This window comes from Excalfactoria chinensis, chromosome 6 (genome assembly GCF_039878825.1).
Source record: "Excalfactoria chinensis isolate bCotChi1 chromosome 6, bCotChi1.hap2, whole genome shotgun sequence".
In the NCBI taxonomy this organism is placed as follows: domain Eukaryota; kingdom Metazoa; phylum Chordata; class Aves; order Galliformes; family Phasianidae; genus Excalfactoria; species Excalfactoria chinensis.
The window spans coordinates 15,354,861-15,380,445 of record NC_092830.1 but is presented as its reverse complement, the minus strand read 5'-3'; the positions used below and the strand labels follow the sequence as shown (position 1 = coordinate 15,380,445).

The 25,585-nt window shown below is 41.8% G+C and overlaps 2 protein-coding genes across 6 annotated transcripts in view; both read right to left on the bottom strand.

Moving 5' to 3' along the window:
* The window catches only part of OIT3 (oncoprotein induced transcript 3), a 34,018-nt gene extending 32,502 nt beyond the window's left edge, over positions 1–1,516 (bottom strand). For both annotated transcript variants that reach the window (XM_072339833.1, XM_072339831.1), the window contains exon 1: positions 1,389–1,516. The gene's annotated coding sequence lies outside the window, so the exon portion shown is untranslated. The remainder of the gene's footprint in view (positions 1–1,388) is intronic.
* The window catches only part of MCU (mitochondrial calcium uniporter), a 78,825-nt gene continuing 53,258 nt past the window's right edge, over positions 19–25,585 (bottom strand). For 2 of the 4 annotated variants that reach the window (XM_072339836.1, XM_072339838.1), the window contains exons 2-8: positions 13,000–13,069; positions 8,982–9,152; positions 7,714–7,818; positions 5,327–5,487; positions 4,660–4,863; positions 3,153–3,269; positions 19–2,100 (exon numbers count right to left, since the gene is read on the bottom strand). In XM_072339836.1, the coding sequence (XP_072195937.1) occupies positions 1,966–2,100; positions 3,153–3,269; positions 4,660–4,863; positions 5,327–5,487; positions 7,714–7,818; positions 8,982–9,152; positions 13,000–13,069 (963 nt within the window). In that variant the 3' untranslated portion in view covers positions 19–1,965. Of the gene's footprint in view, positions 2,105–3,152; positions 3,270–4,659; positions 4,864–5,326; positions 5,488–7,713; positions 7,819–8,981; positions 9,153–12,999; positions 13,070–25,585 lie in introns of all 4 variants that reach the window. The other 2 variants (XM_072339837.1, XM_072339840.1) reach the window with 1 other exon arrangement.

The following is a 25,585-nucleotide window of genomic DNA, read 5'->3' as shown; positions in this document are numbered from 1 at the left end:
ATATAAAGCTGGGGAAAGTGATGTTATTCAAGAGCACCAATTCAAAAATTGAATAGTTATTTATTGTTCCGGAAGTACATTGCTCTTTTATACATATTTCATAAATGATACAGGATTTTACACATTTTCAGGTTTGTTTTTTTTGTGTGTGTGTTTTTTTTGTGTTTTCTTAAAGAAGGACTTTTCTCCATGCTCCCTCCCTCATCCCAAACACACACCATGGATTCAGCTACAGGATTGTGTTCATTTTTTTTTCCCCCTTTAAAACTCATCACACAAACAAGATATAACAGACAAAAAATAATCTCACAATGTAATTAAACTGAAAGACAGAGGAAAGGGGGAAGGGAGAAAAAAAACTAGAAACATGCACCCACATTCGGTCCAACATGCCATTGAGTGAGAAGAGGCAGCAATCCCAGCTGTATTTCCACATCTGCAAGGCACCTGGCATCTGCTTAACATGATTTCTGTTTGTCTGTTGTTTTTTTGTTTGTTTGCTTGTTTGCTTTTAAACACAGCTCTCAAAAAAAGAAACAACCAAAAACTGAAGCCTCTTTCCATGACACAGTGAGGAACAGTAGTGAAATTTCAAAAAAGCAGCAGGCTTTTCTATGTATAAAGCTTAGTGCCCTTCTCCCATCTTCATCCTGTCTCCACAGTACTTATCAGCAGGATGCTAAAGAGACTGACCGGCTTTGAATGAAGATGCATTCTATCTGCTTAGAAATCAGCCAGCCTTGGCTAGAAGAGAGGGCAATGGGTTGACTTTCCTTCCTCCCATTTCTTTTAGCTAAGAACAAGGGATGTCATTACCCGTCCCTATGAAATCATGACCTGCGGGTGCAAAGGTCAATAAAGCTACTTAAATAGGGGAAAGTGCTGGAGAACTGAAGCAGTTGTGTGCCTTGCACTGTAAGAGCCCAGGGCTTTCAGAAAACCTTTGGGCAAGGAAAATGCTTTGACCATGAGACCTTTCATTTCATTATACAAACAGTCAAATATCAAGTTTAATTATATCACATTCCGAAACTGTTCAGCTAATCAGGAATCATGATTCTGAGAAAGTTTCATAATCCCTCAAATCTTCATAATTCCGTAGTCCAGGTTGCTATCAGATTTGGTATAAGAAGAGAGGAATCTCCCTCCCTTAAGACTGAATATAATAACTTTCATGCAGTGCTGCCATTTATTTCTTGAACGAGCTCAAGGGCATTGGGACACAAGTTTATATAGTTATCATGGAATATTCCAAAATATCAATCATCAAATGTCCAAAAGAGAACTTGTTCCTTCTCTCACTTAGCTCACAATCAGTCTGTGCTACAAATAAGCAAAGGAGGAAGTCAATGGAGCACATAGGATAGGGCTGGGGAGGGAAAGCTCACGGTTTTCCAGTAGAAAGCAGTCTTGTAGTAACTTTATAAAAGAGACCAGGTCTGATCAGAAGTGTGCGTGTTAATGGCGGTGGAGCGCAAGTTCTGATCACCAGCCATAGCTTCAGGTGGCTTGGATTCTTTGTTCTTTTTTTTTCCCCTTTCATTTTTTGTTAAGAGAGAAAGAGAGAACTGAATCAGGTAAAGGAAACTTTAAAAAGCTAAGCAGGCTGCTGGTGTCTTATCAAGAGGCAGACTGCAGAGCTGGAAGAAGACATCCCTACCCCAGCATTACATTCTTTTCATGAACACCCCCCCCCCCCCCAATCCTGTATTTGTACACAATTGCCATTCACACAGTTTTAAATATGACTATTTGCCAAGCCCTTTTCAGAAGTAACATTCCACAATGCCCCATCTTCAAATTTAAGAGGTTTCCCCTTACAGTCCTTTATCTTGATTAAAGGTTAAAAAAAAATAACCAAAAAAACCCCCCAAAATAACCAAAAAATAACAAAAAAACCAACCAACCAACCAAAAACGCTCCACCCACACACCACCTCCCAGCTTCCACCTGCAATGCTTTAATTTAAAAGGCAAGAGCTATGAACAGGTTTTTTTTTTGCCAGAGTTCAGAGCTTCTTTGCTGATCAGTCCTTTTCATCAATTTGCTGGATGGGCAGATGAACCTGCAGTGGATCTCGAAGCCTCTTAAGGTCCAATTCTGCCTAAAAGTAAAATAAAAATGATAAAGAAGAGGCTCCCAATGCACCTTTCCCCGACCCCCTTTCCAAATTGGAAATAATTTCTTCATTTTCCGTGCCCAGAAGAGAAGAAAACCAAGTCGCAAGCTCAGATCTGGAAAAACTATTCCTATCAGTTCAAGACTCTTGCACAGTACTTCTCTGAACTTTCTAATATGCAACCACTTCAGAAGGAATATAGTAGGAAAGAAGTGATCCTCTTGAACTTTTATTTTTTATTTTTAAAAGAGCTAGATTAATGGGAATGTCCAAGACCACCAGCATTGAATAGTATAAGAAAACCTTTAGTCTTTCACATGGTCTTGTTCTGATCTTTCCCTGCTCTACACACAGCTCCTCCTCCAAAAAGAGGGATAATGCATCTTGCCTTGGATGTCATTTCCAGAGCTCGAGAGTAAACAGTGATACTGATGAATGAGAAAGTGGTAGCTCCACTTTTCCTGCTCATGCCTTCTTTTAATAGAAAGTCTCTCAAAAATGATGAGAAATATCTCAGATCTTCTGTTAATCAGATTCCACACTGGGAACAGTCTGCTGCAAGTATCTTACCCTACAAGAAATTTGCCATCACTTCTAACAATGAAGCTTTCTTGAGCAGTATTTTCCAGGTCTGCAACTCAGTGCAATGAATTGCTGTGTGAGGGAGAAACAAACTGAATGGATGCAAGTTTTCAGCCCTTGCTAAATCCGTGTTGTATATAGGAACTGAGTAAAAAGCAACTCTTGAATTAGGCTCCTTTGAGGCATGAAGTGCCTGAAGCAACTCAAGATTTGCTAGCAACGTCTAAAAAGGCCCTTACAGACAGATACAGGGAACTGTTTCATGTTGATTTACACTTCTAGTCATTCTATTCCTGGGCACATCAAAGCTAATTCCATGATTGCACTGGAGCTATGACAAGAAAATAGGCTGAAAAGCTAAGAACCATTCCTGTTTGGGGTGCATCTATTAATAGCACTTATTAATATCAATCTATTAATTTGCCTTATCTATGGAAAAAACTCTTATTACCTGAGCAATAGCATCCTTGAGTTGATTGTATTTCTCTAGATCAAATCGTGACTTTTTGGCTCCTTTATGGAAAAATAGTAAGTACTGTCTGTCTCTTGCATCTGGATAAACATACTCCTAAAAAAAAAAAAAAAGGTAGGAATAAAGCACCACAACACAACACAGGATACTATCAGTACAGTACATATCAGGTGTTTTTCAGAAGTTAGCTTCTGATGGTTAAGGCACAAAACCATACTGCATTGACCGAGCGCTCTGCTGGTAGCTAAGTTCCCACCCAGTCACTTGTCCACCTCTCTTCAGCAGAATCACTGAAAGGATCAGAAGGACAAAAGGCAAGAACAGGAGTCCAATACCACAGCTTTTCTAGGGATACTCTACTACAAGAAGTCACAACCTTTTGGAGCACAGATAACCCTGAGCAGCAGAGCTGTTAGCACCAAATCCCACAGAGCCTCAACACAGGCCCACCTGCTGAAATTAACTTTCCCTCACACTGGGATGTCACACAGCTTCCATCTGGTATGCATGCAATGATCAGGCTGTCAGGTAGAAAAAACGCTGTTTCCAGACTTCTGAAACAATGATATTTCAAGTCTGGTAAAAAAAGGTACTAGCTGATACAAACGATGTTTTCTGCCATGTTTGAACTCAGCATGTTAAGTTTCAACTGTACTTGACAAAAAATGTTGTGACAAAGGTGAAAGCATTCAGCCCCTCAAGTGACACAGTTAGCAGAGCCATGGGACACTGTGCTGGGATACACACAGTATCTATTCTAATGGTCTTGCAACAGCCCTTACTCCCTCATTACTTAAGTGTGATTATTTCAGATATTATTCACAGGAATGGCGAGACAAACCACATAATAGAAATCTCCATAGAGAGTCTGTCACAAATACAAGAACCCAGAAAAGCATAGATCTGCTTTGTGCAAGGGTTTTGCAATATTGGAGCAGGTCTAGTTTTTGAAGAGACTGAGCCTGCTAGTCAGTGAATCTGGAACTGCACCAAGAAGCAAATACTCAAATGCATCTGCTTCATTTAGTTAGAAGGCCAGATCTATGAGACACCTGAACAAAAGGCATTTCTAAAATGATTTTTGAGCCTTTCTTGTCTCTTAAAAAAAATAAATAAATAACAACTCCCGCTGGAGATGTGTTCTTCCTGAAACTCAGAAGGTATCTCAGATTATTTGGGTTGGTAAGTCACAACACTTACAGGCCCTAGTGCAAGTCAGTGTGTGCACATGCATGCAGAAACCACTGTCTGTCAATGAATGAACTTGTATAGCTGAAGCAGTCAGAGGATGCACATGAATGTTTATGGTTAGACAGCCAGAAAAAGAGTGAGGACCAGAACCAGAAAACCCCACATCATAAGCTCCAACAGGGTTAGGAAGAGGCAAAGAAACTTCCAGAGGGCATGATTTTGCTATTTTCCTGGGGAGCAGAGCACAAATAAAGTCTTCAATTGAAGTATCAATGTCAGCACAACCGAGTCCTACCTGGCGAGTCATTACGAAATAAGCATACATTGCCATGGCACTACCATAGGTGATGAAATAGGTGACTGGTTCCATAATGTCCCAAGAGTACTCCCACCAGGTGAGGCGGGCCAGGATCCCAAACTGAGTGGCCATGTAGGCCAGCCCTCCCCACAACACCAAGGTTGTCCTCTTCTCTGCTTTCCTACTGAGCTCCAGTCTTACCTGCAGAAAACAGAAGCACATGCCTTGTATTCTCAAAAAGAGTTGATATCATTAAGAGATAATGTAAAAATAACGCATCCGTATTTAACGTTACATTGTGACATAACCGAGTCTAGGTTACATAGACAACTTCAGGCTTCTTTTCCATCACTATCTCACAATCATCCTTATTTTACTCAGAGTATATTTTGGACACTTTGCGAAGATTCTTCTATCTCTATGTTCAGAAACATTCTGTTGAACAAGAGCCCCAGCCTGCAGTAACAGGTTAATTTCTTATTACAGAGAAAGGAAACAATATTTCTGCAGAGATCAGAAACAGATATGGCTTGGTAAACAAAGTGGCAAATTTTCCTTCAGTGATTTAAAAACTATTTGAAGCATGTTAGGACTTAATAAAAACATAGAAATAAATGAAGCATGCACTTGGAGGATAAGTAAAATACCATGAGAAGCTTCTCACTTTTTCTAGTGGTGCTAGCTGCTCCTTCAGTTCTTCTAGTCTCCCTATCAGCTCCTTCTCTTTGTTCAGTTGGTGCTCCTCGATGCACAAGGCAGTGTACAACTGCTGAACCAATGTCTTGACATCATTCAGTGTGGTTGCGTTCTCATGGCTTAAGAGCTCTAGGAAAGAAGAAGACTGCTTTGTGTGCATTTATCCACAGGACTCCTTACACACTCTTCAGAAACTGCTATTATTCTGGGGAGGAAGCATTTGAAACAACCTTTTCAGCACAAAAGCTTTTGGAAGAACTCAAGCACACTAAGACAGTGCAACATCTTCAAAAGTAAATTAGGCTTTATTACTGGATATTCCTGAAATTGGAGAACACAAAGAAGATGTACGCCAGTAGACTGCCAGATATCAACAGCTTCTTTAGATCTGTAGCTGTATGCAAGACTCAAAGACAAATGAACCACTAGCACAATCCCCTGAACCAGCTGTCAAGAAACAGACAGAATTCAGACTGAAGATCATCAACTGTACTCACAGACAGTGGCAGCCATTGATCTTAGGTTAGCAGCCCCAGAACATGCAGTCATATAATTACTTCAAGTACTGATGCCTAGAATTGTTTACCAACACAGAATGGACAAACCCACTGTTGATCTGCCTAAGGGTAATTAAAGCCTCCCTCACTACATTTAAGACAGGCAACATGGCTGCTAACTGGAACAGTCTGTAATCCTGTACTTCAATACAAAAAGGATTCCTAAAGAAAACCAGCTTACAAATAAGTTGTGACTAGTGGTACTGAATTACATACCCCATATGGAAAAACTAAGCTTGAAGCAAAAAATCTCAACATTAGTCAATTAAAATATTAAAGAATTAAACATTATTAAACATTAAAGAGTTGTAGAATCCCTTGGCTTGAACCCTAGGTTGTCTTAAGTACCATTTTATCTACACAAAAAACACAACTAAAAGAAAATCTGTAGCAACTCACATTCTGGGAAAAGTAGGCTTGGGCTGTACTTGAACAACAAATGGAAGAGTTTTGACTCCTAACAGCTTGAGCTTTAACACTAGTATACCCAGAGAAAGAAATGTGCCAAGGCAAACGGTAGGCAAACAACACCCACTCTCATCTAAGCATCTTCTATACCACTGTGAAGAAAAAGAACTTTTGTGACCTTATGAAGCCCTCATTAAGAGCTCCTTAGTATTTAAAGGTACCCTGTCCTGGCATTTACATTTGAATACATACAGGGTGATTTTGCTAAAATGGAAAAGCAATATCTAGGAAGTTAAATAGGCTGAATCTCAGCCTATTTACAGACACAAACACTTTAATACAAGCTAACTATAGAAATCTCCTAGGCAAATGAATCAGAGGCAGCAATTTCTTGTAACCTAGGTGATCCCTGATCTCACCTGCCAGAATGCTGTGGATATACCATAAAAACAAGTTAACCAAGATAATACCAGCTCCTTGATACAAGTTTGGCTTTCTCCAGTGGTAGCCAAGCTAGACACATGAATTGGCTTGCCCTGGGACAACAGTTTCTTTAGTGCAGAAACAGACACACTGTTGCCATTCTAGTTTAATTGTAGCAAAACTGACAGACAAGACAGCAAGGAAAATCTGTCTTGTTCAAATTCTCACTCCACTTCTCTGGCTTATGAAGTCTTAAGTGTGCGAAGACACTACATCCAGGATACAGTGCACAGGGGGTGAGAGAGAAGAGAGCAACAGTCTTTGTGTGGTTCAACAAGTGAGTTAAGTACCCAAGTCTTCATGAAAAGTTTTCTTACAGTGGTTTTAAGGAGACTGGAGAAAAAGCACCTCTAGCAGAGGTCAGCCTAACTCACACATGTAGGAAAGAACTGGCACCGCATCCAATGCTGCACTCCCAAAATTGGTTTTCCTGAATGCTAAGCACACAGAGCCCTGAATCATCAGAAAAAAATTAACAATTTTTGAAAGTATTTCTACATTGTGAACAATAACATGTTACAAGTGATCTTTCATTTCCAACATTCAAAGTACCAGTCTTCACTGTCGAACAAGAAATGACTCTTCTAAATCAGCTAACATAAGTTTCAGGCTAATTCTCATTTTGTATTCAACTACCTCATAGTAAGTTAAAACTATTAGATTACTTTTCCCTTCATTTCTTCCTTTATTCCTCTTATGGGGAATAACAACCTTGAACAGAATTAACATTTGCTTTTCATCATTACTTTACGACTACTTGGATATAGCTAAATTAGACTGCAAGGGTAGAATTACAAACTACAAGATTTCCTTCAAAAATACTTTACGTTCTCAAACATGCACATTAAACTGTTTTTGATATCAACTGACTGCTGAAATGATTTTATGAAGAATCAGGCTGATTTACCTCTCTTTGGTGGTCTCACATGATACGTGATGTCATTGATGATCAGTTTGAAGTCATCCAGTAGAAGTAAATCTATACCCGTAGAGGAAGCAACACGAGTGCCATCTGTAAGGCAAACAGACAGCTTGTTAGTACAAGGACCTAAACAAGTTGTAACACTATCTCATATCTGACTGTTGGACTTGAACATTTTCCTACGGACAACACTCTTTGTCGAGCCAGGCAAAGAACTCGCAGGGCAAACCCTAGCTGAACTGTGATGCAGATGCTTTCTAAATTAGTAATATTTTGAGTCATCCAATAAAAGCCAATTCCTTTCATCTCTGCAGCTTGAATATTTCACCAAACTTAAGCAATACGATCCACTTAAGGGACCTTCACTCCTTCCTACAGACATTACAGATTATTATTTCCATCTCCAATATCGGACAGTTTTTACTTCATCAACTTAATTAACACCTCTCTCAGGCCAGGACTTTCAGCCACTTGGACTGACTCTCATAAGACATCCTAATGATGTTCCAGAGATTTGACAGCTAGGAGATGCATAGTAATTGAGCAAAACACTGAAATAAGCCATTAAGCAAAATACAGCAGCATTCATAGCTAAATGAGAAACTCATTCCCTTGTACCACCATTCATACTTAGTTCTCTACAAATTGCTTAGCAACTATATACAGGCAACCTGAACCTTCAGATTAAATACTTGGAAACTCACCTGAAATATGAACATCAGTCCTAACAGAGGTAAAAATGAGACCTTGGCAAAATTAAGCCTTTCAGACAAAACCACCTAGAGCAGCTACTTACATGCTATAAGTAGCTTGAACACAGGCTTATACTTTTTTCCACTTCTTTGTAACATAATGTGCATTCCAAATACAAACTTCATGTTATCCTTTGCCTCAAGCAGAAATCCCCCCCAGTATGTTGGTGTAAATTTGCAGTGCTCCAGCACAGGCTACCACCAAACTGACTGTGTTTTTAAGTCATTCAAACTGCAAACAGAAATGCAACAAAGACAATGTTCTGACTGGGAGAGAATCTTTGAGGCTGAAGCTAAGCCATAACGTCCTCCTCTTTCACACTACATTTCCTTTACAAACCTGACACCAGAATCAGTTAGTGGAATATTCCTACTCCAAAAACATTTCCACTTCCTTGGGAACGTCTGAGAACTCACACCATATTAAGCTTTTACTTAAGAAGGGAAAGGCTGGATAAAAATATCTGACAAGTAAATCAATTAGTTTGTAAACAAGAGTACCTGCTGAGTAGATCGCAACCCGATCAATTCCTCGGTCCTCTGCTTGCAGCTGTTGTAAGAACACACCAACAGAGTCTGAGATAGGTTTAAGTGTGAACTGACAACGTTCACGCCGGGATGGAAGATTCACAGAAATCACAGGTAAGCCATTTTGGTAAACCACCGTCACTTCTACAAAAAAGAAGATGAAAATAAAGGTACCCTTAAAAATGAGCAGATCTTCTCATAGTAGTTCAGTATTTGTCCCATGGAGACAAGGAAAATACGGTTATGAGCTGAACAGAAAACAAAGTAAATTTTCAGTTCATTGTCTACCAATGTCCTTCAAAAAGAAAAAAAAACAGCTCTAAGCGACATTAGAATTTTTCACTCCATTTTACTTGGTGGTATCTGTTACGCTCCCAAAGCTTTGTGGAAAAGAAGGTATTTATTTAGACTAAGCACAATCACCTTCATACTGAATGCATCACGACACGTATTGCTTAGATTCCGAGAACCAAAGCATCTCAGTCTGTGTAAAACCAACCCATGAACCATTTAGTGGGATTTATGGCTCAAAAGACAAAGGCAGGTGCTATACATTAGGAAATGTCAAGGAAGGCTTACTTCAGATCTTTTTATTGTTAAGTTCCAGTTTCCTGCTCTTTGTCCTGAAGCAACAAATATTTAAGAGGGCCGTCAGGAGCATGAGGTTGTAGGAGCAGCACTCTGAGTTTAAGTTTCAAGGTCACTTCATTTAAAATTCATGGGATCGATACACTTAGTACTTCAGAAGACAGACATTACTTCTTCAGTGCAGATAAAACAATCTTTGCCATTTCCTCAGTGTTGTCAGGAGCTTCTTCAAAAGCGTTCTCAAGGATTTCACTGCACCTTCCTATAATTTATTGTGGTGATCTGTACGAACTGTAAGCTAGTTATTATCTTACTGCCAGAAAGACAGCCCACTCTGGGCACTTCAGGATATCCATATGCTGAAAAGTAGAAGTTCACATGCCCTCTTCTATTGAGTCATGAACAGTCAAAAATCTCCTCAGTTGTAGCAATTGTTAAGTTACAGTGAGCGTACCTAAAAATGATTCACTTGAAATTGTTGCATACTTTTTCTTACGTAAAAATGTACTGTCGTTTTTGTTGCAAACTGTCTCAGGGTTACACAGTCACACCCACCCACACTACACCTGGTATTTCCACCTGTTGTGGTTTTGGCCAGCAGCACAAACCGCACCATCTATAAGGGCTGCTCCAAAACTAATGCCTCCTTATCTTATTCTGTTGGCCTATGACGTCAGACAGACAGTGGTGGTGCAGCAGTAGAGGCTGAACATTCCGACCAGTATCCCATTACATTTTGTTGCTGTGCAAGAGACGGCAGCGCAGGGGCAGTCTGATCAAATCAAGTCCAACATGGAAGAATGTTGGAAGCCAAGGAGTGGAACTGAATTCTTCCATGCAGAAATAATGTTACCCACTGACATTCATTTGTTTGCAGAACACTTATGGAGACCAGATATGGATATCTAAAATGACTAAAGCATCTCAAGAGGTCTCACTACTTGGAAAGGGATGAACACTTATTCACAAGACTCAGATACACCTGACAGGATTTCAGTAGCATTAGTGTCTCGATTCTTAAAATTCAGTCAGATATTTACTGAAAAAATAAAGCACTGCCAGTTTATTTGGACAGTTAGACAGAATTTCAAGCTCCTTATCAGCAGCTGTTGTGACACCAGCCATCAGATTTTGCTGTCTTTGACTCAAGTATTTGAGAAAGAGGATGGTAAGAAATAAATTAGCATCAACTTACCCTTATGATTTCTCTACATAAGGTAGGATTAACACATTTTGAAGCTTAAAACAACTACTTAGGTATTGAATTCATTGATTCTGTGAGCAGCACATTCAATATTAACTTACGTACTGCTTATATAACTATACGACTACTGCAGAGAACTCAATCGACACAAGAAACAGCTTAAAATGCTACCTTGATCATACCGGCAGTGAGCAAGTTTACTGTTTGACAGGAGAGAAGAGCATTTGCACTGACTCTTCTGTTCATCCTGTTGGCACAAGCCAGCAGCCCAGCTCTGTGAGTGCCAGTTGTGAAGAAAGCACGCACAGACCCTGTCTGGTCACATTTTAACTCTGCACAACCCAGATGGAGACCATGGTGACAGATGCAATAGGTCAGAATGCACTGACAGTTACCATCAGCAGCAGCATGCACAAAATCTCTTAACTTCAACAGCTTAAGGGAATTAGCATTAGAGTCCAAATTGTTTCCTTCCAAGGACAGGTTCAGCAAGCCCAGAATTACAGCTGTTATGTTTTCCTTACAAGAAGCTTGTAGAAGTCTTTCTCCAGCCTAATTCACTGGTAGTAAAATCTACAGCTGCAGTTTGATCCTCTCATCATCTCCCACACAAGAACAGTTTTTACTGCATTGGAGAGGAAAGAGCTCAGAAGGAAGTTAAAAAAAACAAAACACAACAGAACAGTAAATAGAACACCTGAAGGACTTGTCAATAACACAAACCTAGCAAGGAACAAGAGAGCTCCATTAAAAGTTATTAACTGGCAATACAGCCGCCTGCTTTGCTTCCCTCTGCTCTGACAGTGCTACGGATGTCTGCAAGAGGAAAACTACAACAGAGTGGACAAAACTTTTTATACAATACACGCGTTTAATTTATTTCCATCATTTTTATAGAATTAATGTTTAGCAAGGTGTCAAAATGCTTCATTCACTTACTTCTAGTTTAGTGGTAATACATGGGCTAAGCATTACTGATCAAGTTTCAGGCCACTATTTAAATGCATGTACAAGTAATTGTATACAAGCACTTCAGTTTACAGACAACCTTCAACCTGACCAGAAACACTGCTAAGTAAGACCAAGGAGAATTTCTAAAGCTTTACATGCTATATTAAACATGAGCTTGCTTTGAGGTACGAATTCCACCCATGCACCACAGTTTTGAACTATTTGTGCTCCAGTAACAGGTCTTGGGCACTTTATAAAGCAAGCTACAAGAAAAAAAATAAAAAGCACGGACAAAAGAGAAATCCATACTGAACACAGACTGCTGGTCAACACAAAGTTACTGGGAAAAGTAACAAGGGAAATATTCAAGCATAATATAACAAGAGATTCATCAAATCAGGCAAGTAGCTATACACAGACTATTCTCTCAACCTGGTATTTGTCTTCTACTCTTCTACCTGTTCAAGCCTTCCAATTCAATTATTAGTTCTCCACAGCAGCCCTGTTCCCTTTGTTTTTGCACACAGTCACTATCCCAGCAGGGGAAGCAATTGCAGCTGAGCCCTTCAGTTTGTTAGCTTTCAGGCTTTATTAACAAGCCTTAATAGTAAGAGGATCCACTAACTGCTTGTGTCAGTCAGGATAAGCACTCCAGTCTCTGTTCCCAGTACGCAAACGTTAAGCAGGCAGTCATCTCAAAGCTGTTTGTTTCCTCTTTGCATTTCACATACTGTGATTTTTTTTAAGTTCCACCTACCTCAGCAGCACATTCCTTTGCTTATGTTATGACAACCTTATCAGAAGAAGCTTAATGCTTGAGCTGTCCCAGAATTTAAATGAAGGAACAAAACTGCTGTGGCTTCACAACTTACCGCAGCAGGCAGAGTGCTTCCAACCACTCAACTGCCTGGGATGAACTGTGCTTTCATTACACACAAGTTAACAAGGTACACAGTATCCTGAAACATATCGCATGGGCCTCAAGGCCACGCATCAGGAAGATGCCTGACAAAAGTTTTGGACAGTTAAACACAACATAACATCCTTCACGGTAAAGCCTGTCTAGTTCTATGGGGGCAGTTATTGGAGAAGTTGACCGCTTCCTTGATTCTTCTTGACTGACTTTGTTCTGTCACTTTCTCAGTTCAAAATGGAATTACCTCCTAGTCAGCAAAGACTCAACCAGAAAGGGGGTCAGCGATGTGACTTCAACCAAAAGCGAGCCCAGAGTTTCCCTGTGTCACTCACCATCAGAGGGCACTACCGTACTGCAATAGACCACTCTCACACTCTGCCAAGGAGAAAGCCTCTGATGCACCTAGAAAACACAAGCACAGCAAAAGGACAAATGTTGAGTCGCGCTGCCTGGCAGAATCACAGCCCACAGCCACCTCCTGCCCTCCCCCCCTCCCAACCTAATCCCTGCGCTAGGCATTTCCTCCTAGCCACCACCAGCCCGTAGCACCTGCGGGAACAGCCCCAGTTCTGCCATCTGCCACCCAGCACGGCTCTCCCCTCGGCCAAGCTCACCTCTACATGCTTCACTCTCAATGCTCTGAGTGCAAAGCAGTGAAGAATTAGGGAGTTCTTGATTAAGAGTTCTATTCTGTTTGGTTGTTTTCTCTGCTGAACTACATATTTTCCCTCCTCCTTACAGAGGGGGGAACCAAACTAAGATACAAGTAATAAACACACCTGGGCAAAGAACAAATTGTCTGATGCAGAAACAAAAACCCCGATAATGAGCTATAAAAAGAGTAATGAAAGAAGAAAGTGCATGAATGGCTCTTACATTCTTCAGCCTTCGTAAGGGACTAATTTGTTCATAAAAACAGGCAATCAGACCGATTTAAAGTCTATTTAGGATCTATCTTCTAAGGTGTTATTTTCGATTAGTTACACACAAACTACATCCACACAGTGAAATTACAATTCTGGCAAGCAGAAACTGCATTATTGAAAAAAAACAGAGCTCAGCAGCAGCTCTCATCTGCCCACAGATGTATACACTCAATGATCACCAAAATTCAGCTGCCAAGTCTGCATTTCTATCAAGGCAGCCCACAGATAGGGTTTGCTTCAAGAAAATTTCTGATGGAAGTCTGCAAACAAAACCCATGATGTTGATTATTTATAAAGCTACTTTCAATAACCTAATTCAACTATCTTAACTACTACGCTTTTCTTCTGAAGCTTGCTCCACAAATCCAGGATAGCCTCACCACTACATCAGTCTAGCAGTCAGGGCCTGTGCCCAGAAGGTCAACGCACTGACAGCTCTGGAAACTTGCTCTATTTCGTGCTGTTTTCATGCTCCATTCAGTCTTGACAATGAAAATCACTGAAGTCATTTTCAATTTTGCTTGTAGCTGCAACTGCATTTTCAGCTTCCCTCAATTGAATTAAGCAGTTAACAGCAAAGGAGAGCTCAGCTTTAAACAGCTGCAACTGCACACAAGTGGGAAACCACACATTTTGGACAACGTAACATTTGGAAAACATAACATACGTAAAACACCTGTACATTGGGAACCAAAATGTACATTTGCCTTCTGGCATTTGAAAACAAGTCTTCTGAACTGATAAACACTCCTATGCAATTACAGAGCAAACAGGAATCTACCCAGTGTGAAAAATAATGCTTTAAATATGAAAAACAAACTAACCACGCATTGCTGCCATGCATTTCAGATCACTCAAGGTACTGTCTTGGCATCGCTATTACACTGTGAAGCCAGTTTTTACCTCGAACTCAGAATCAAGTGGTAATTGAGAAGGGGAAACATCTGTAAATTCAAACAAAAAGCCCCACAACCAACAGACCTTTTCCTATTTGAATCCAGCAACTTCAATTGTTATTCTTCTTAAAAACAACAGCAACCCCACACCATGTACAACAGTAAGTGGGACATGGAATGGTCTGTGAAAACACTTTCCCAAAGGCCCGTTTACTTATTTATTTCACCCAATTGTGCGGCAGAACTGCTTCTCACTGCTTTCCTTTTCCCTTTTGCATAGCAGCAACCATTATTTCTGAAGTACTGCTCACTAGGAGCCTGTCTTCCTACCACATTTGCACAGCAGCCTATACATTTTACTGGCTGCTCAGAAAATCCTCAAACGCACCAAATCCAGTTTTATCTCACCACAAAATAGCTATATAACAAAGATATTATCAGCTAGCATCTGCAACAAATATACCTTAAGGCCATGAGCATTTGACAGGCATAAGCTCTCATCTCCCTTCCTTCACGCAGTACAGGCAAGAATGGGAAAAGGCAAAAATGGGTTGAAAAACAGGGCATGTCAGATGAGTAATGAAAAGGCTGAGGCATCTCTGGGCTTAACGTCTCAGACCATTTCTTTCACCAACCACACAGCAGCAACCAGCACTACATTTAGACAAGGAGACGCTGGTTAAACTACTCCAACCTGTCACTGCTGCAGATCTGAACTGTACCTTATGATGCTGCTGTAGTTAATCTCCCATCTAGGGAAACAGTCTCCACTGGTTAGAGCAAAAAAGAACAAATCAACATAAACTCAATAGAGACCTAAACATCATCTTCTGCCAGCCCAGATTTGGGCATGCTTAAGGAATAAGCAATCATTTTTATTCTTGAAGGGTAGCTACTGTTTTCAAATGAAGTTGGAGAAAAATGTCATAACCTTTTATCCTATATCTGCAATTCAATAGCAACTGTGACAGAAGGTTGAAGTTTTGGATCAAAGTAAGCACAGGGTGGTGGAGAGGAACTTGTTTCAAGCTTGGCTGACCAGATCTCACCATCTGCAGACCATAACAGCTCACTGCTTCAAAGTGTGGAGGTTTCAGCTGAGACTTCCAAAGCAAGTGGCTCCTTGGGTCCAAAAAGCACCCAATACTGAAATGAGGAGCTCTAAGTACCCTCATGACACTGTGTGCCCAAACACAACACAAGCAGGAATTCACTTCTTGTGTCCATTCAATTTTTCCTCTCCTGTCTTACTGTTGGTAGGTTGCTCAGGGTTACATGGCAGCTTCACTCCCAGAATGATCAAAAGAGCAAGAGTTAAAAACAACAACCATCAAAATAACTCCACCAACAGCCCTTTGTCTAGAATAACACTTCCTCTCCTGCCTTGTCAGGGCCTACATCAGACAACCTGAAGGTAAAACACCAGCATCTCTAGTGGTCTGACCAGTTAGTTCAAATCTACACCAGCAACAAAGTTAATCAAAGCTGGAATTGGAAAAAAACAGCCTTTTAGGGGCCAGCAAGTATGCTCCAGCAGGGAGCAATCTGGCAGAGCTCACCTTCTGCATGTTGTGCAATTACCAAATGAAAGGATGGAATACTAAGTCTCCAAAGGCTGCCTGCAATCAGAAAAGTTATCAAAAAAAAAAAAAAGCAAAAGATTAAAGGGTGAATCTATCTAAACATAAGAAAAACATGCTGCTAAGTAATTACCTGGAGTGCCAGTAAACATCACGCACAGAGCTTCTGTGAAATAGAGCCTTGTCTGCATAACAAATTCACACACATCGAGAAATTAAAAAGGTACATTTACAAGCATGAGCTGCATCACCCACCAACGAGGGGCCTGCTTCTGCAGAAGCTGCCTCAAGTCACAGGTGAAGCAGCTCACCTTTCCAGCTGTTATTTATCTCTCTTCCCCCCAGTCACAGCACCAAAAAAGCAACTCTGCCAGCTCAGTAAACCTCCCAGCCTGCATTTCAGCAACAAAAACTGCTGCAAGCTTCTCTGAGCTATCACATCTACTCCATCCAACCACCCCAGAGAGAGCTGAAGGGCTCCCCTTCTCATTCCTTTCCTTCTGTATTCAGCCGGTGATGTTCCAGTCTCTCTCAAACGGTGCTTCCATTCTAAGTCATCAGGTCCTGCCCTCACACTTTGCTCCCCACTTGTACCAATGTGCATTTGCAAAGCAGAGTAAACAGAGTGAAAATAGTGTTCTGAGCAGAAATCTAAGGGGCAGGTTACTAACAGGCTCACAGGGCTGCTCCTCACACTTCTCTTTTACTCCCATTCCTCTCTTTTTCAGCATTCTTGTCCTTTTCTCAGTACCACCATCCTCATTGAAGGGCTCAGCTTCACTCTGGGGATGGACTACAGGAACCCTCCAGAAACCCCCCAGATGTTCTAGAAGTGGCTGAGGGCAGCCTTGCCAAACTGCATCTACTAAACAAGTTCTGCAAGCAAAGTCCCTCATGTACAAACCACTGCAAGGCTCTAAGCACAGACGAGGCCATTTCAGGTCTCTATACTAAAGCTGGCTCTGTAATTGTAGCCCAAAATCAAAATGTGAGAAGTGGGGCCATTAGGATGAGACAACCCCTCTCCAGCAATCCCCACTGCAGGCCAGAAAGCAGCCAGGCCCACAGCATGATGCCATGCTGCACCTCAGCCAGCACCCAGCACAGCCCTGCTCCTGTGCATGCCTCTCCTCAACACCCCCCTTGACTCCTCAGGGCCTTCTGAAAGACATAGAAATGGGTCAGTCCAGCATCAGATAGCTTTTCTCACCTTCTTTTCCACATGACATCTGGGCTCCACAGCCCGCTTCCAGGACTTCTCTCAGATTTAGAAATGGTGATTTTCAATTTTACTTGTTCAACAAATAAAAGTAACCTTGTATGGAAGGCTTCCTCCAACTTACATTGCTACAGGCTCTGGGTATGTCCACAGAGGAAATTTTACATGAAACATTTCCTCTAAGGAACACATCATGCTTCTGTTTGGGAGTGTGGCGTACCATAAAGTACACCCTGCCACCCTGATACAGCCCTTACTGTGGCAGGAGAAGTGCTCAGCCTACAAATTTTTGATGCCCTGCAGCAAAAGCACCAACCACTTGAGCACAGACTGGAATGTGGCAGGGAAAGAAAGACCTCCCTGCCATTTTCACCATCCAGCTCATCATCTGGGAGATGACCAAATCCCACTGGCTTGAACTCATTTCTTTCACTTCACCAAGCACATCCTTGCTCATATCCCACTCACAAAGTCAGACTTCGCCTCAGAAAGAACAGTTTGCGCCCACTGCCTCCACAGGGCAATGCTTCTGTGGATGAAGGTCAAGTAAATGAGAACCAGCCTGAACAACACCGCTGTTTTCTGTATTTATTTTTAAATCGGTTCGAGGAGATGGACAGAGAGGAGGCAATGCCAGCGAGATGTGGGAAGTGTTAATCTTGGCATTTTGAAGCTCTTGGTACGACCTACACATGAGCAAATGGTCCTCTGTTAACCACTCTGCTCACTCCTGCCTGAATTCTCTCTTCTCCCAGGGTTAGGACAAGCTACATCACATCTGCTAGGAGAGGAACGCAAACAGGAGGTGAGCTATAAATACTCCCTTCTCATCCTGCTTCCTCTGCCCATCTGCCTCCAAAGGCACAGGTATTCCACAGTGTCTAGGAAGAGGTGGGGGTAGGAGAGAGGAGATTTAAAGAAGACAAAGCGGCTCCTCCCTCCCTGTTCTTGGCTGCAGCTCTCTCACAGCATTACTGCCACCATGGAGATGCTGCAACGATGAGTTTTGTAATGGGAACATCACTGCTAGCAGTAACTTTGATAGAGACTCTCGAGGGAAGGAACAGGAAGGTGAGGTAAGGTAAAGTTTAATGGACACATTAAGCACTTTGGTCAAGCAGCCCCCGTAGCTTTTAAACAGGTGCTTTCTTGATTCTTTCACTGTCCCACTGTCTCACTCTCCCCCCCTCCAACAACAACAACAACAAAAATCCTCAGGATAATTTTTATCACAACCATCAACAGCTTGCAGAGTGTTACATTATTCCTACTTGATTTGAGACTGATAAACACAGTGCTCCAGACCACCATACTCCTTCCTTCTCAGCCTCCTACAGACATTTCTACCTCAAGCAATCAGAAATTGGGGCTGGAACATTTCCCATGCAGTTTGTGATGCCAGCTCACAGTTTCACTATTAAAGTATTTTTGCTTTTCTGGAGAAGATTGGTTTGAATTCTGTTTCTTCAGTGCAGCACTCATTGTTACTGGGGAAAAACAAACAAACAAAAAACCTGAGAATTTAATTCTGGTTTTCAGGCTTTCAGAATGCAAGGGAAAACTAACAAAATACCATTCCATATTTAAAGCCTGTGTCACCTTTGCAACCTGAACACAAAAGCAAGGCAGAGTGGAATCTTCCTCAGCTCATTACTCAAATGTAGTTCTGTTAACTCTTCTTCAATTAAAGGGACTTGCAAGAAACAGTTTATCAATTTGGTTAGCTTTGATTCCACTAATTTCAGTTTTCTTCTGCTGCATGACTGCTTTCTTCAGCCACTGACATCTGAGGACTCTATAAGCAGACAGATGGGATCAGATTGATTTCTGCACAGCAGTTCACTGTTGGTTGTGTTTGTTTCTGTCTCTAGTTCTTACCTAACCACGTGCAACAATTCCCTGCATGTAAGCCAGCTTGCAGATAAGCTCCTTCTCCTCTTTTCCCACCTTGCTGTCATTCCGCATAAAGGCAAGATGAGCTTCCTGGTGAGGAAATGCCTACCGGCATACCCTGACATTTACAGGATTGGGAATGAAACAAACTGAGTTATGGAGTGGAATTTCTGCAACAGCAAGGGAATTCCCTGACTCAGTGCACACTTGGGAGGAGCCAACTCACACTGATTTTCCAAGGAAATCAATTCAAGAATGAAGGAACCCTGCTTTCAGCTTTTAAAAGGAAACAGCAGGCTCCTGCAGATTCCAGGCCAGTGCCAGCATTGGTACAGCTTCAGAGGAAGTGCACACGCTGAAACAGAGGTACAGCATTCTGCAGGCCTTCACATTGCAATGCTGGAGGAGACTCACAGCACCCATTCCCTGCTCATTTTCCTGCAGGAAAGAAAGAACTCCACTAACCTTACATGGCTTCAGTTCAGAAAGCAAACTGGCAAAGGAGAAATGCAAGTAGCTGTGGCTAAGGAGTGCCTCAGGCAGCATGAGGCAGCTCCTTTGCAGCCACCAAGTCTCATGTTTGGACTGACCCAAGTAAGACAAACCTCACCCCTCCCCAAAGTTGCTCAGACATCCATTTGGCTTTAGGACTGGATCCCTCATGAGTTACTTAGGTAGGGGAAGCCAAAACCTATCCGGCATTTCTGGACAATATATTTCAGATATTCTCACATTCAGAGGAGCAGGTCCTAAGACAAAACTCATGGCTTCAGTAAATGGCTACGAATACCCCACACCAACTGATATTGGACAAGTTTACTCTGTGAAACATAACAAAGCCTAAGGCACCCAGCCTGAAATGATTTCCAGGTACTCCCAGGTGCTATTAGTAAAAATCAGTCCTTTTGCTAATTCTACACATATTCTACACATATCTCAACACAAGGCTTTGGAAAAATCTTCCATATGATATAGAGTGGATGTTTGACATCTTTCCATCAGACCCCGAGCCTGCCTTGAAAAGGCAGCAATCAACATGTTAAGCAAGTGAAAATCAGTGCTCTGCAGGAGCACACTTCTGGTGTATGAATCAAGGGCAATAAGAGCACATGGTCACTTTCAATCTGACATGAAACAGCATGTAAGATTCAGCATTTCTCAATCAGAATCCTAGAAGTTCATCTTACCTGTCCCCCCTCCAAGAGGAAGAGAAATAGAAGTGGGGTTCACCCCTTCCATACCACATGAGGAATAGCCATACTGAACCCTACTTATTTTAGGTATGGGTTCAAGAAGGCTCATTAGCTCTATTTCTACAACATTCTCAACAGTGATGAGCCTGACCAGTGAGTACAGAAAGAAGCTTCTTTGGACCTGCTCCTCTGGAGAAGGTGAGCTGTCAACAACTGTGAGGCTGTTCCCCCAAACCATCTTCTCCTGATCTAGGCAGAGAATGGACCTGAGGGACTCCAGTGCCTGCACCAACCACTCCACCATCAGCCGTTTCCAGGAGTAGACTTCAAGATCAAAAGGATTTAAATAATTTTTGAGGAAATGAATTATTATAACAGCATCTCCCAGCAGCTAGCTTAAAGCTATTCATTTCAACACCTCCTGCACGGAATTACTGTACTACAAAACTGAACAGTGTGATTATACTTAACAGCCTCAAAGAGCAAAGGAGGAACCAACAGCTAAACTAGTTTCAGGAAAACAAGCACAAAAGCAATGGCCAGGTCCTCATCAGTACTCATCTCTCACTTCCTGAACCTCCCCCCACTGTCTCAGGGAAATGAGTTGAAGTTAGGTTTATGGACACACGCTATGCATGGACACGCCTTGAGTTTATATAATGATTAAGTCTGCATGTCTACATGAAATCACTAGTTACAAGAATACCAAAGAAAAGCAAACCAAAAACTCTTCCCCATGCATTTTCAATGGTCAGCAAGCTGTCCACAACAAACCAGGCTCACAGGAGAGCATTATGAAAGAGGTTCCCAAATATATGGTTTTGTTTTTTCTGATTAAAAATACTGGCTTCTATTAATTCTACATCATTCAGGTTACAAGGACTTCAGTGAGATTTTAGTGGATTTTTCTCAGATTGTTCCAGCCCAAGCAGCATGTCTGCTTTTAACAAATTCAGAATCGAATATTGACGGCATTCATGTCTCCATCTGAAAATGTTTTCCACAGAAGCCACTGCAGTTTTGCCCAAGGAATAAGACAAAGAAACTTAACACAAAGTAAATCATTTTACAGCAGCCAGTCCCAAAAGACCAGCTCCTTGCCAAATTGCAGTCTGTAAGCCATATACCCAGCATACAAGCTATGAAGCGTTTGCAATTCACACTTCTTCCCACTATGAAAGCTGATGTTTAATTCACATTAAGAGATTGAGATGCCTTGGAAACAAAGAGCTAGAAAAATGGAGACCACTGAAGAATTAACGGCCCCAGGGAAAGAGATTATTGCTGGGAGAAGTGGGAGTGGAATAGAAAGCAATGGAAATGTTTGGCTAGGTCACTACCTTACAGCTTATCCAAACTGATTCAACTGGTGTAATATATTTTGATAGGTATTCAGTGGTTTAGAAGGAGGCAATTTACCTCTTGGCTATGAGTTACACAAGCTGTCAGAGACACCTTTACAGTTAGTATTTTCTTTGACAGGTTCAGCTAGTTAATGAAAATGGAATCATCCTCCTCAGGAAAATTAAACACACACATGAAACAGAGAAAAAAAAAAAAAGCCTGGAAAAGCCAGGGAGGGACAGGCACCGAGGGAAGGAGTCTGACCAGTCAGCATGATCAGTCAGCACAGAACAAGACTGTCTATACTTTACTCAAGAACCTTGCAGCTTTTTCACTGAAGCAAGTTGAGCTGAGAAGCAGTACTTTTCCTCTGACCCAGTACTAATTATTAGCACTCATTCAACCACTATTTCTTACCCTCTACAAGAATAGTTTAGGAGGCTGCGAACTGCGCACATTGGGTTAAAGACCCCTGTTCCCCACACCTTATGACAGGATGCTTGAAACTGATCTTACCACTTGCTGCGGTGACAGGCCGTGAACCCTCCAATCACGCAAGCCTTGCAAGCTACTAGCAGAGAGCCACAGCTCTGATGGGCAAGCAGCAGTTCTGCTCAGTCACATCACCTGTGTTAAAGGCCCTTCACAAATACAGCAGCAGAGCTAACACACCAAAAGGTGATCAAGGCATCCATGAAAATGGAAGAGCCAGCTTAAGTCATTTCTTACTGAAAAAAGCTCAGTAGCCCTATAGTATAAGGTTGCTTCCCACTTTAAGAGGCCGTTATCTGAAAGCAGACCAGAGTTGCCACATGAATCTTCCTGTAATTGTCTTTCATTTGTATGAAGCAAGCAGATGATGGAAGGAGCTAACAGACTTCCACAGCTGGTAGAACTGCCTTGCTCTCCAAGCAGCACCCTGCTTGTGACATCTCCTCATTCACAGTTCTGCAACCCTACACACACACCAAGACATAGCTTGCAGCCATCTCCCAAATAGATAGCAACAAGCTTAGAAGATTCAGAAAGAGAGAATGATTCAGGTTTAGGGTTCCATTACAAGTAGTTTCCTTTATTCCTGCCTGCTCATTTCATTTAGCTGATGAGTGAATTGGGTCAAAATAAGTAAATCACAATTGGCCATCACAGCTGCTAATTATGATCATTTCCAACTGCCTCTGCTATAGCTGACATGTCCAAAAATACTCTCAAGAGACAGAAAGCAGATTCCAATTTTCACATTACTTGGTTTTTCTTGTGTTTGTGTGTGTGTGTTTTGTTGTTTTTTTTAACAGAGACAAAGCTTATTACTTAAGACAGATGGCAGTAAGGCATTCCTAGTTAGGAGTGCAGCCACCACCAGGTCCTGACACTCCCAGTCAAGCAGGCCTTACTGGCAGTTTCTGTTTGCCAAGCCCAAGTCCCTTGATAGCACTCTAACTGATTCAGATAGCACACAAAATCTCTGCTTCCAGCACAGCAGTGCAAACGCATTATCCATTGAAAAAGCATTAATAGAGAAGTACTAAAACAGCTGGCTGTAAGCAGCATAAATGGCTGTCCACATGAAACTAGGTAATGCTGTAACAGCTCTAGATGCAAAAAAGTCGGTAAGACACCACTATTTTAGACATAGGAAGCAGTAATGCTTAGAACAAGTATAGAATATCTAGCAAAGATTATTAATGTTTGAAGGAAAATAGTAATGATGGAAAAGCAAATATGTTCACAAGGCGCAGCCTGAAAAACAGCACCACGGTAAATGAGCAGCAAAGCAGAAGGCAGACAGGTCGCAGCCTTGCTGCAATGCATGCATGGTGCAGCAGAACTCTGTAGCAAATGCAAGGGGTACTTCTCCAGAATATTAAAATACAGCACATCCACTCTAAATGCATTCTGTATGGATGACTTGAGAAGAAACCGTCTGTCTACATAAGAGCACGGTTCCTGCACTGGCATTGGAATAGCCTTGTACTATACCAGTAGTGAGCTAATAGCAAGCAAGCCTTTTTACCTTGCTCTCTCCCATAGTGGGCACAATGTGCTTTAGAAGTGCTTTGAAGTTACCCAACTTAAAAGGGCAAAAGCATCACTTCCACACTGCACTCCTGTAATTCAAGGACATGACTGTTAAAGTGGAAAACTGTGTGGGACAAAACAAAGATCAAGTTGCAGTTGCAAGAGCTTGACTATAGCCTGTGGAAGTACACACAGAATGGTAGGAGACGAGCTCACCACCACAATACTTCCCTTCAAAGGCATTTTTTCCCCACATTAGAAATTGAGGAAGATTCATTCCAATATGCTTAAAGACAAAAGCAACAGAATCAGTTCAAGTTTATCAGTTCAGTTTTTGTGGTGTTGGCAGGTTCTCAGCATGCAGCATCTAAGCAGTATTTGTGCAGTTGAGCTGCTAAGGAAAGGCCAGAACAGCACTGGTTGGCCTAGTCTTTCAGATTGAGACCATCACCAGTTGAAGTCATCACAAGCTTCTGCTTACACCAGCAGGCTGTTATCATCACATAGTTTACAATGCACAATGTACCAACCCTTGAATCATAAGGCGATACGGGAACAATTTTATAGCCTAGAACATAGTCTGAGATCATTTGTTTGGGACCGTTTATGAGACCCATTCTAATTTTCAATGGTGGGTGGAATTTGTTGTTGATATATACAGTATATTTGATAATACAGGAGCAGCTTTGACAGAATAACATTACACAAGAAATCTGATCAGTAATAACTGTCCTCTGCTGTTTTTTCCTTGTCCACTCTAGGAAGGGAATCACAGAAACATAGAATGGCTTGAGTTGGAAGGGATCATCAAGTTCCTACCTCCTGCCCCCAAAAATGCATTAAAATTAGGGCATTCAATTCAACAAGTGTGACAAGGTAACTGTGGATGATCAAGGCTTGCAGAATCCTTCACTCCTCAGACAATGACAATTAGATGTGTTACCTGAGATTGCTAAACCTGAATCCTTTTGTTTTGGGGGGGCAGGTGAGAAAACCTGTTGGCAGGCTTGCATGAAAACATCTGGAGGCTGAGGGGGCTTGGGTGAGACGGAGCTTGGGAGAGAGGGGGCTTTTCCCCACACCTTTCTTATTCTCAACCCACCCAATCTGGAACTTCTATTTTGGGATCCTGTGCCTTCCAGACAAAGTCTTGAAGAAGGAATAATGGAAGAACAAGTATTTGCTTTCATTAAAACAGCAAGATCACAAGAACATCCAACAAAGTGTTCCTATTACCAAAGCAGTGCACCTCTATTTATTTTCTCTGGCTGCAGGCAGCTCCTGTGAAGTTTAAAACCCTCCATGTCTCCCCAGAAATCACAGCTAAGACCTAAATTTCCATTCCCTCTGTCTCCAAGCAATAAGCACGCAGAACCAACCAAACCTCATGCCATGGTGCTGTTCCTCCAGCCATCCATGCCACAGATGGGAGCAGTACCAGTTTTCTTGCTGCACCCCACTGGGCAGTCTCAGCTGCATAAGTCACCATAGACAGGCATTTTACAGCCAGCTCTGCGCTGCCCATTCGCATGTGAGCAGCAGCAGCTTTGCAGAGGGCTGCTTTGTACTCTTTGGGGTACCAGGAGATCTGCAGGGAGCTGATGCAAAACTGCCACTCTTACCCCAATTAGAAAGCCTGCACGCAAGAATCAACACCTATGGGATGTAGGCATATTTTCAGGCAAGGAAAACAAGCACCCATAGAGCTTGTCTAGATTAAGTTAGGAAGTTAAACAAAGGAAATAAAGCCTGCACAGCCTGAAACCAATTGCAGTAAGCTCTCCCACACCATTTTCAACCTAGCAAGAGGCTTAAAATGCTCGTTTCAATCTAGCTAGAGATAACTAA